The sequence below is a fragment of the Oncorhynchus kisutch genome, linkage group LG14 (assembly GCF_002021735.2).
Source record: "Oncorhynchus kisutch isolate 150728-3 linkage group LG14, Okis_V2, whole genome shotgun sequence".
In the NCBI taxonomy this organism is placed as follows: domain Eukaryota; kingdom Metazoa; phylum Chordata; class Actinopteri; order Salmoniformes; family Salmonidae; genus Oncorhynchus; species Oncorhynchus kisutch.
In genome coordinates this window covers 71,370,268-71,382,567 of record NC_034187.2, presented here as the reverse complement: position 1 = coordinate 71,382,567, position 12,300 = coordinate 71,370,268, and the positions used below count along the sequence as shown (strand labels likewise).

General features: G+C 44.7%; 1 protein-coding gene across 1 annotated transcript in view; it reads left to right on the top strand.

Moving 5' to 3' along the window:
- LOC109904662 (gamma-aminobutyric acid type B receptor subunit 2-like) overlaps positions 1-12,300 on the top strand; it is a 350,185-nt gene that overhangs the window by 308,087 nt on the left and 29,798 nt on the right. Inside the window, exons 14-17 of the mRNA XM_031788884.1 lie at positions 2,495-2,605; positions 7,546-7,770; positions 8,503-8,685; positions 9,859-9,988. Coding sequence (XP_031644744.1) covers positions 2,495-2,605; positions 7,546-7,770; positions 8,503-8,685; positions 9,859-9,988 — 649 coding nt within the window. The remainder of the gene's footprint in view (positions 1-2,494; positions 2,606-7,545; positions 7,771-8,502; positions 8,686-9,858; positions 9,989-12,300) is intronic.

Here is a 12,300-nt window from a genome sequence, read left to right as displayed (position 1 = left end):
GAAGTCCATAACCCAGTTGCATAGGGAGGAGTTCAGTCCCATGGCAATTGTGTCATCCGTGGATCTGTCAGGGTGGTAGGCGAATTGTGTGTCGGAGGGAGGAGCTGATATGGTTTTTGACTAGCCTCTCGAAGCACTTCATGATGACGGAAGTGGGTGCTATTGGTCTGTAGTCATTCAGTTCAGTTACTTTCCCTTTCTTGGGCATGGGGCTGATAGTGGACAGAGTGGGAGAGAGATGGAGAGGGGGGAAAAAGATGAAGATAGAAAAGCAGAGAGAAAAATAGACGGGGAGGGGGTGTTTAAACATGCCCCAGGCCGTTATACCTTGTCAGTTTGAATATTCAACTGAATGTTTGATCACTGCCACATCAATCCAATGTAACCTATCCGTCAGAAGTTCACGTTCAGGCAAAACTGTGTACCTTTTGTCCCTCCAAGGCACCCTTAGGCTTGCATCCTAAATGGCAACCTATTCCCTATATAGTACACTACTTTTGACCAAAGCGCTATGGGCTCAAAAGTGAAGTGCCTTGCAAAAGTATTCATCCCCCTTGGCGTTTTTCCTATTTTTGTTGCATTACAACCTGTAATTGAAATAGATTTTTATTTGGATTTCATGTAATGGATATACTAAATAGTCCAAATTTTTCAAAAAAATAAAAAACAGGAAATTGGTGGGGCATATGTATTCAACAACCTTTGCGGTGAAGCCCCTAAATAAGATCTGGTGCAACCAATTACCTTCAGAAGTCACATAATTAGTTAAATAAAGTCCACCTGTGTGCAATCTAAGTGTCACATGATCTCAGGATATATACACCTGTTCTGAAAGGCCCCAGAGTCTCCAACACGACTAGACAAGGGGCACCACCAAGCAAGCGGCACCATGAAGACCAAGGAGCTCTCCAAACAGGTAAGGAACAAAGTTGTTGAGGAGTACAGATCAGGATTGGGTTATAAAAAATATCAAAAACTTTGAACATTCCACGGAGCACCATTTCAATACATTATTAAAAAATGAAAAGAATATGGCACCACAACAAATCTGGGGGGCCGCCCACTAAAACTCAGAGACCAGGCAAGAAGAATGAATCAGAGAGGCAACAAAGAGACCAAAGATAACCCTGAAGGAGCTGCAAAGCTCCACAGCGGGGATTGGAGTATCTGTCCATAGGACCACTTTAAGCCGTACTCTCCACAGAGCTGGGCTTTACGGAAGAGTGTCCAGAAAAAAAGCCATTGCTTAAAGAAAAAAATAAGCAATAAGCGTTCGCCAAAAGGCATGTGGGATACACCCCAAACATATAGAAGGTACTCTGGTCAGATGAGACTAAAATTGGGCTTTTTGGCCATCAAGGAAAACGCTATGTCTGGCGCAAACCCAACACCTCTCATCACCCTGAGAACACCATCCCCACAGTGAAGCATGGTGGTGGCAGCATCATGCTGTGGGAATGTTTTTCATTGGCAGGGACTGGGAAACTGGTCAGAATTGAAGGAATGATGGATGACGCTAAATATGGGGAAATCCTTGAGGGAAACCTGTTTGTCTTCCAGAGATTTGAGACTGGGACGGAGGTTCACCTTCCAGCAGGACAATAACCCTAAGCATATTGCTAAAGCAACACTCGAGTGGTTTAAGTGGAAACATTTAAATGTCTTGGAATGGCCTAGTCAAAGCCCAGACCTCAATCCAATTGAGAATCTGTGGTATGACTTAAAGATTGCTGTACACCAGCGGAACCCATCCAACTTGAAGAAGCTGGAGCAGTTTTGTCTTGAAGAATGGGAAAAAATCCCAGTGGCTAGATGTACCAAGCTTATAGAGACATACCCCAAGAGATGTGCAGCTGGAATTGCTGAAAAAGGTGGCTCTACAAAGTATTGACTTGGGGGTGAATGTTTATACACGCTGAAGTTTTCAGTGTTTTTGTCATGTATCTTGTTTGTTTCCCAATAATAAAAATATTTTCCATCTTCAAAGTGTTAGGCATGTTGTGTAATGATACAATCCCCTCCAAAATCTATTTTAATTCCAGGTTGTAAGGCAACAAAATAGGGAAAATGCCAAGGGAGATGAATACTTTTGCAAGCCACTGTAGTGCACTACATAGGGGATAGGGTGCCATTGTTGATGCAGGCCTAGTCTCAACGTGCCAGAGAATGAGTAGATATCATATGAAACGCCTGCATAGAGGGAAAGTGTTTGTGAACCATTGCTTGCTGACAATTCCCTGCATTTCTCATATTCCATTTGATACTCCAGATTTGACATGTAGGTGGATATTAATTGACAGCATGGACAAAGAACTGTCAGAATATGTCACATATATTTTATTCTTCACACAAGAGCAAGAAAATAACCAACTTTATATGGTTGATGCTATCTAACTTATTTATTTGGAAGACAGGGTGTTCAGATATTGATTGTTGTTGTTGTTGACATGCATGTGCCCACCACTCACCCGCCCATCTCTTTGTTTCCCTGCAGGCGGACCCCCAGGGGCAGGACATAGCCATCCGGCCCTTCCTGGAACACTGTGAGAACACACATATGACCATTTGGCTGGGAATTGTCTACGCTTACAAGGGCCTGCTTATGGTGAGTAAGGAGAGAGACTGTGGTGTGTGTGTTTGTGTGTGTGTGTGTGTCCATCGATACCTACAAAGGCCTACTCATGGTTAGGGAGGTAGTCTGTGAGAAGCAGGGAAGGAAGAGGTGGTGGCTGTTATCTTCATCAACACACTCCAACATGTGTATGCCGTGGTCATGGTTTAATGATAGAGAGTTCAATAGCAAGTTCTCTGCCACACCCAAAGCACACATATGTTAAATATATCTCAAATCAAATCAAAGTTTATTTGTCATGCACGTCGAATACAACAGGTGTAGTAGATCTTACAGTGAAATGCTTGCTTACAGGCTCTAACCAATAGTGCGAAAAAAAGGTATGTGTGTGTGTGTGTGTAGGTAAGTAAAGAAATAAAAGAACAGTGAAAAGACATTGAAAATAACAGTAGCAAGGCTATATACAGACACCGGTTAGTCAGGCTTATTGAGGTGGTATGTACATGTAGGTATGGTTAAAGTGACTATGTATATATGATTAACAAAGATAATATTTGATGTCCCGTTGCTAGGATATTCGTGAACGTACTTCATCTAATTTATTGTCCAATGCTCACATGTTGGTGAGTAATATTGAAGGTAACGGCAGCTTTCCTACTCGCCTTCTCCGCGTCCTGACGAGGCATCCGGCTCTTCGTCCTCTGTACTTGCATTGCTTCCTCTTGCGAAAAACTTGGATGTCGGCCCTGCCGGTGTTTGGAGAATATCTTGTGAGTCTTGCATGTTGTAGAAAAAATCTTTGTCTAATCCGAGGTGAGTGATCTCTGTCCTGATATCCAGAAGCTCTTTGTCTAAACCGAGGTGAGTGATCACTGTCCTGATATCCAGAAGCTCTGTCTAATCCGAGGTGAGTGATCACTGTCCTGATATCCAGAAGCTCTTTGTCTAATCCGAGGTGAGTGATCACTGTCCTGATATCCAGAAGCTCTTTGTCTAATCCGAGGTGAGTGATCGCTGTCCTGATATCCAGAAGCTCTTTGTCTAGTCCGAGGTGAGTGATCACTGTCCTGATATCCAGAAGATCTTTGTCTAATCCGAGGTGAGTGATCACTGTCCTGATATCCAGAAGCTCTTTGTCTAAACCGAGGTGAGTGATCGCTGTCCTGATATCCAGAAGCTCTATGTCTAATCCGAGGTGAGTGATCTCTGTCCTGATAGCCAGAAGCTCTTTGTCTAATCCGAGGTGAGTGATCGCTGTCCTGATATCCAGAAGCTCTTTGTCTAATCCGAGGTGAGTGATCACTGTCCTGATATCCAGAAACTCTTTGTCTAATCCGAGGTGAGTGATCGCTGTCCTGATATCCAGAAACTCTTTGTCTAATCCGAGGTGAGTGATCGCTGTCCTGATATCCAGAAACTCTTTGTCTAATCCGAGGTGAGTGATCGCTGTCCTGATATCCAGAAACTCTTTGTCTAATCCGAGGTGAGTGATCGCTGTCCTGATATCCAGAAGCTCTTTGTCTAATCCGAGGTGAGTGATCGCTGTCCTGATATCCAGAAACTCTTTGTCTAATCCGAGGTGAGTGATCGCTGTCCTGATATCCAGAAGCTCTTTGTCTAATCCGAGGTGAGTGATCGCTGTCCTGATATCCAGAAGCTCTTTGTCTAATCCGAGGTAGTGATCGCTGTCCTGATATCCAGAAGCTCTTTGTCTAATCCGAGGTGAGTGATCACTGTCCTGATATCCAGAAACTCTTTGTCTAATCCGAGGTGAGTGATCGCTGTCCTGATATCCAGAAGCTCTTTGTCTAATCCGAGGTGAGTGATCGCTGTCCTGATATCCAGAAACTCTTTGTCTAATCCGAGGTGAGTGATCGCTGTCCTGATATCCAGAAGCTCTTTGTCTAATCCGAGGTGAGTGATCGCTGTCCTGATATCCAGAAGCTCTTTTTTGCCATAAGATACGGTTGCAGAAACATTATGTACAAAATAAGTTACAAATAACGCAAAAAAAACCCACATAATAACACAAATGGATGGGCGCCCGTAAAACTCCTGCCGATTTCATCGGGCATAGAGCAAATTCTATTATTCTGAATGCTGGGGTATGACTCCGACTTTGTATTAGTCTATAAATATGAAACTGGGTTCATTGATAGATTACCGACAATGAACTTGTCCTTTATTAAAGACACCGTTTCACTGTGAGAAAGAGAACTATGACTGTTCTCTCCACAACTATATAAGAGCGCTACCATTCTGTAGTGACTAGGTTCCTCATGAGGTGAGCCCCTCATGCCACCCCCTTGTGTGTGTGTGTGTGTGTGTGTGTGACCGAGTCCCTCCAGAAGCCCAGGGTTTCTAAATGAAATGTGACATCTTTGAAAACGTTCTTCTTCCCTTCGGCTGGCGTGTTTGAATACCTTAACTTAACTAGCCTAGACTGTAAATAATTCAGCCTTTAAGTCCAGAGAGAACAGACAGAGGGAGAGAGATGAAGAGAGATGGGATGAGGAAGAGAGTGAGAGAGGGGTGTGGGCTAGAGAGAAAGAAAGTGGGATGAAGCCAAAGAATGGTAAAGGCAGTGAGAGTAAAAGAGAAAGAGAAGAGACAGAGGGAGATCACGGGGACAGAAAGAAAGAGAAAAGAGACCAAGGGAGAGCACAGGGACATAAAGAACAAAAGAAGAGCCAGAGGGAGAGCACAGGGACATAAAGAACAAGAGAAGAGCCAGAGGGAGAGCACAGGGACATAAAGAACAAGAGAAGAGCCAGAGGGAGAGCACAGGGACATAAAGAACAAGAGAAGAGCCAGAGGGAGAGCACAGGGACATAAAGAACAAGAGAAGAGCCAGAGGGAGAGCACAGGGACATAAAGAACAAGAGAAGAGCCAGAGGGAGAGCACAGGGACATAAAGAACAAGAGAAGATACAGAGGGAGAGCACAGGGACATAAAGAACAAGAGAAGAGACAGAGGGATAGCACAGGGATAGAAATAGAGACAGAGGGAGAGCACAGGGACATAAAGAACAAGAGAAGAGCCAGAGGGAGAGCACAGGGACATAAAGAACAAGAGAAGATACAGAGGGAGAGCACAGGGACATAAAGAACAAGAGAAGAGACAGAGGGATAGCACAGGGATAGAAATAGAGACAGAGGGAGAGCACAGGGACATAAAGAACAAGAGAAGAGCCAGAGGGAGAGCACAGGGACATAAAGAACAAGAGAAGAGCCAGAGGGAGAGCACAGGGACATAAAGAACAAGAGAAGAGCCAGAGGGAGAGCACAGGGACATAAAGAACAAGAGAAGAGCCAGAGGGAGAGCACAGGGACATAAAGAACAAGAGAAGATACAGAGGGAGAGCACAGGGACATAAAGAACGAGAGAAGAGACAGAGGGATAGCACAGGGATAGAAATAGAGACAGAGGGAGAGCACAGGGACATAAAGAACAAGAGAAGAGACAGAGGGAGAGCACAGGGACATAAAGAACAAGAGAAGATACAGAGGGAGAGCACAGGGATAGAAATAGAGACAGAGGATGAGCACAGAGACAGAAAGAAAGAGAGAAGAGACAGAGGGAGATCACAGGGACAGAAAGAAAGAAAGAAATAAAAGACAGGGATAGCACAGGGGCATAAAGAACAAGAGAAGAGCCAGAGGGAGAGCACAGGGACATAAAGAACAAGAGAAGAGACAGAGGGAGATCACAGGGATAGAAAGAGACGAGACAGAGGATGAGCACAGGGACACAAAGAAAGAGATGAGACAGAGGGAGAGCACAGAGACCGATAGAAAGAGAGAAGAGACAGAGGGAGATCACAGGGACCGATAGAAAGAGAGAAGAGACAGAGGGAAATCACAGGGACCGATAGAAAGAGAAGAGACAGAGGGAGATCACAGGGACAGATATTAAGAGAGAAGAGAGAGGGAGATCACAGGGACAGATATAAAGAGAGAGGGAGATCACAGGGATAGATATAAATAGAGAAGAGACAGAGGGAGATCACAGGGACGGATATAAAGAAAGAAGAGACAGAGGGAGATCACAGGGACAGAAAATTAGACACATAGGGTGACAGACTTCAAAGTTCTTATCTGAGACAAAACTGGGACATGACAACAGTAGGCGCAGCAGCTGAGCATTGAGTCATCATCTCTCTATGGCACACACACACACCTATTCATCATCTGTGACGACTGCTCCTGTAATGCTGCTACTTGTCATTTTAGTTTAAGACTCATTAACACTTCAATAAAACTATCCCACTCTACAGCGCTTAACTCCTCCATTATTCATGAGAATGTTGAGAGACGCTGGGGTTCTGTTCTGGAGTACTCCATGAAGTGAACACTCTCAGAAAAGAACCCATTGATGACCCCAAAATCAATGTTGTCTGCTATAGGGTGCTGAAGGTCACATTAGATAGTATGATTCATGTATTTTGTGTACATAATGAGCTGTCTCTATATCACGACTGAATTCTGACTACTAGACATATTGTACAATAGCTATATTTTTTTTATTTCACCTTTATTTAACCAGTAGGCAAGTTGAGAACAAGTTCTCATTTACAATTGCGACGTGGCCAAGATAAAGCAAAGCAGTTTGACACATACAACGACACAGAGTTACACATGGAGTAAAACAAACATACAGTCAATAATACAGTATAAACAAGTCTATATACTTGTTTATACCTCCTGCCTTCTCCTCCTCTCCTATCCTATTCTTCTCTCCTCTCCTCCTGCCTTCTCCTCCTCTCCTATCCTATTCTTCTCTCCTCTCCTCCTGCCTTCTCCTCCTCTCCTATTCTTCTCTCCTCTCCTCCTGCTTTCTCCTCCCCTTTCTTCTGACTTTCCTGTTTCTCTCCTCTCATCCTACTGTCCTATTCTCCTCTCTCTCCTTTTCTCCTCTCCTCTCCTCTTCTCTATTCCAACCCTTCCATCCTATCCTCTCCCTTCTCCTCCAGTTGTTTGGCTGTTTCCTGGCCTGGGAGACGAGGAATGTGAGCATCCCGGCCCTGAATGACAGCAAGTACATCGGGATGAGTGTGTACAATGTGGGCATCATGTGTATCATCGGGGCGGCTGTATCCTTCCTCACGCGAGACCAGCCCAATGTGCAGTTCTGCATCGTGGCTCTGGTCATCATCTTCTGCAGCACGATCACTCTCTGTCTGGTGTTTGTGCCAAAGGTAAGGACAACAGGAAATAGTAGTGTCACTTCCTGTCCATCCAAGGGGCATGAACTGTAGAACAAACTATACTGAGCAAAAATATAAATGCAACATGCAAAGTGTTGGTCCCATGTTTCATGAGCGGAAATAAAAGATTCCAGAAATGTTCCATACGCATAAACTTATTTCTCTCAAATGTTGTGCACAAATGTGTTTACATCCCTGTTAGTATATAAAGAATCGGATTAAACAGCATGATCATTACACAGGTGCGTCTTGTGCTCGGGACAATAAAAGGCCACTTTAAAATGTGCAGTTTTATCACACAACACAATGCCACAGATTTCTCAAGTTTTGAGAGAGTGTGCGGGATCGTCTGATACCAGAGCTCTTTTGTGGGGGAAAACTCATTCTGTTTGGCTGGGAATGGCTCCCACCCAGGTCTGTGCCCCTGCCCAGTCATGTGAAATCCATCAATTAGGGCCTAATGATTTCCTTACATGAACTGTAACTCAGTAAAATCATTGAAATTGTTGCATTTTGCGTTTATATATTTGTTCAGTATAGATTCAACCACTCTAAGAGTACTCTCAGAAAGTATAATGTTAATGATTATATGAACTACTTTCCCTTGTATTTAAAACATTCACATGTGAGTGAGTAAGTGTAACATGATACCAGATGAGGAATGAGATGTGACACTTTAACCTGTCCTTCTAAGCCACTCCCCTTTATTATAACAACTTGCAGTTCATCACGATGAGGACCAATCCGGACGCTGCTACTCAGAATCGGAGGTTAAAGTTCAATACGAACCAGAAGAAAGAGGACTCCAAGATGTCCACGTCAGTGACGAGTGTGAACCAGGCCAACACGTCCAGACTGGACGGCCTGCAGACCGACAACCACCGCCTCCGCATGAAGATAACAGAGGTGACGTCATCGTGATGTTGTCCTGTGTCACGTCATGTTTCATGAGGAGGGCAAGGAGTCATTCCCCACCACATGACCTGACCTATTACCTACATTTAGTACCCAGAACTTTCCCTTGTCAACTTTACATGGTCAGAAAAAACTCCTGACCCTGTTGGTGAAGATCATTGTGACCAGATTGACACCCTGTTTTTTTAGGATTTATTGTATCTAAAGTATGGTATTTTTCATTGGTGAGAGTAACAGAGGTCACACCGTACACAAACTGGCCACGCGCAAATTGATTTTGTCCCCCCACACCAAACACGATCACGACACACAGGTTAAAATATCAAAACAAACTCTGAACCATATTAATTTGGGGACAGGTCAAAAAGCATTAAACATTTATGGCAATTTAGTCAGCTAGCTTGCAGTTACTAGCTAATTTGTCCTATTTAGCTAGCTTGCTGTTGCTAGCTAATTTTTCCAGGGATATAAACGTTGAGTTGTTATTTTACCTGAAATGCACAAGGTCCTCTACTCCGTCAATTAATCCACACATAAAACGGTCAAACGAATCGTTTCTCGTCATCTCTCCTCCTTCCAGGCTTTTTCTTCTTTAGACTTTATATGGCGATTGGCATCTAACTTTCATAGTTACCATAACGACCAACCGAACTCAGTTCATCTTTCAATTACCCACGTGGGTATAACCAATGAGGAGATGGCTCGTGGGTATCTGCTTCTATAAACCAATGAGGAGATGGGAGAGGCAGGACTTGCACCTCGTTCAGCATCACAAATAGAACTGAATTCGCAGACGCTCGTTGGTCGAGCAGAGCAGTGTGGGTGCATGTTAGAGCCTGTCTTATCTCTAATAGGCCCTGTCTGTCAGTAGCACCATCTAGTCACAACTATACAGTGTATCCTCCTTTCTACTTTCGTTTAAATGTAGGATGTTTTGTGTCTTTGATGTTGAATGATGCATTTCACTGTATTTACTCCCTTGTAAGAGTAGCCGTTGCCCTTTTAGTTGTTCTAGAAGTACAATGGAGTTGAGTAGAAAATGTTTCCTTGCTGCTATTTTCCTATCACTGTTTAACAACTCTATTTGAACAATTTAACACTATTTTAACCCCTTAAACACTATTTTAACCACTTAGCCCCTTTTAACACAATGTGTCTGTGCAGTTGGATAAGGAACTGGAGGAGGTGACCATGCAGCTGCAGGACACCCCAGAGAAGACCCCGTACATCAAGCAGAACCACTACGGAGACGTCAACAACATCCTCAGCATACGCAACTTTACCGACGGCAAAGGTGACAGACCGCTGCTACTTATGTATACACTTCTACAGCATTACCTCCCACATTTAAACAGACACACCTCTGTCAGCCTGGACTGCTGCTGACTCACTCACTGTCGACACGATTCTCTGAAGAGTTGAACACTATCTGTCCACCTCATACAGTACATACAGCAAGCTTTTAATTGTTACTCCAGTTTCTTGTCTGCTAACTATGATACCGTACTACTACCACCGGTGCTACCAGACATGAAGCTGGGAGGATGGGAGTCGGATCGACGGGCCGCTCCTCGGTGTAATATAGGCGGGACAGCGCATCGGCCTTCGTATTGGGTGAGCCTGGCCGATAGGAAATCGTAAAACTAAATCGGGTTTTAAAAAAATGGCCCACCTGGCCTGACACGGAATCAATCTCCTCGCTGCACGGATATACTTGAGATTACGATGGTCAGTCCAGACGAGGAAAGGGTGTTTGGCCACCTCAAGCCAATGTCTCCACACCTTCAGAGCCTTGACTACAGCTAACAACTCCCGGTCCCCCACCTCATAGTTCCGCTCCGCCGGACCGAGCTTCCTCGAGAAGAAAGCACAAGGGCAGAGCTTTGGTGGCGTGCCCGAGCGCTGTGATAGCATGGCTCCCACCCCAGCCTCTGATGCGTCCACCTCCACTATGAATGCCAAAGAGGGGTCCGGATGAGCCAATACGGAAGCATCGGTAAACAGCACCTTCAGGCGACTGAAAGCTCTGCCCGCGTCTTTTCTGATCATCGCAAGCGCGCCCCCCCCCCCCTTTAGCAGTGAGGTAATGGGAGCAGCCACCTGACCAAAACCCTGGATAAACCTCCGGTAATGATGGGCAAACCCTAAAAACCGATGCACCTCCTTTGCCGTGGTCTGAGTCGGCCAATTACGCACGGCTGTAACGCGGTCTCACTCCATCACCACTCCAGAGGTGGAAATGCGATAACCCAGGAAGGAAACGGCTTGTTTGGAGAACACACATTTCTCAGCCTTGACGTACAGGTCATGCTCCAGCAGTCGCCCAAGTACCCTACGCACCAGAGACACATGCGCGGGGCGTGTGGCAGAGTAGATCAGTATATCATCGATATACACTACCACACCCTGCCCATGCAGGTCTGAGAATCTCGTCTACGAAAGATTGTAAAACGGCTGGAGCATTCTTCAACCCATACGGCATGACGAGGTACTCATAATGGCCAGATGTGGTACTAAACGCGGTCTTCCACTCATCTCCCTCCCGGATACGCACCAAATTATACGCACTCCTAAGGTCCAGTTTTGTTAAGAAACGCGCCCCGTGAAATTATTCCACCGCCGTGGCAATGAGAGGTAGCGGGTAACTAAACCCCACTGTGATGGAATTTAGACCTCCATAATCAATGCACGGACGCAGACCTCCCTCTTTCTTCACAAAAAAGAAGCTTGAGGAGACGGTTGACATGGAGGGCCGAATGTACAGTGCCTTGCGAAAGTATTCGGCCCCCTTGAACTTTGCGACCTTTTGCCACATTTCAGGCTTCAAACATAAAGATATAAAACTGTATTTTTTTGTGAAGAATCAACAACAAGTGGGACACAATCATGAAGTGGAACGACATTTATTGGATATTTCAAACTTTTTTAACAAATCAAAAACTGAAAAATTGGGCGTGCAAAATTATTCAGCCCCCTTAAGTTAATACTTTGTAGCGCCACCTTTTGCTGCGATTACAGCTGTAAGTCGCTTTGGGTATGTCTCTATCAGTTTTGCACATCGAGAGACTGAAATGTTTTCCCATTCCTCCTTGCAAAACAGCTCGAGCTCAGTGAGGTTGGATGGAGAGCATTTGTGAACAGCAGTTTTCAGTTCTTTCCACAGATTCTCGATTGGATTCAGGTCTGGACTTTGACTTGGCCATTCTAATCATTGTCTTGTTGGAAGACAAATCTCCGTCCCAGTCTCAGGTCTTTTGCAGACTCCATCAGGTTTTCTTCCAGAATGGTCCTGTATTTGGCTCCATCCATCTTCCCATCAATTTTAACCATCTTCCCTGTCCCTGCTGAAGAAAAGCAGGCCCAAACCATGATGCTGCCACCGCCATGTTTGACAGTGGGGATGGTGTGTTCTGGGTGATGAGCTGTGTTGCTTTTACGCCAAACATAACGTTTTGCATTGTTGCCAAAAAGTTCAATTTTGGTTTCATCTGACCAGAGCACCTTCTTCCACATGTTTGGTGTGTCTCCCAGGTGGCTTGTGGCAAACTTTAAACAACACTTTTTATGGATATCTTTAAGAAATGGCTTTCTTCTTGCCACTCTTCC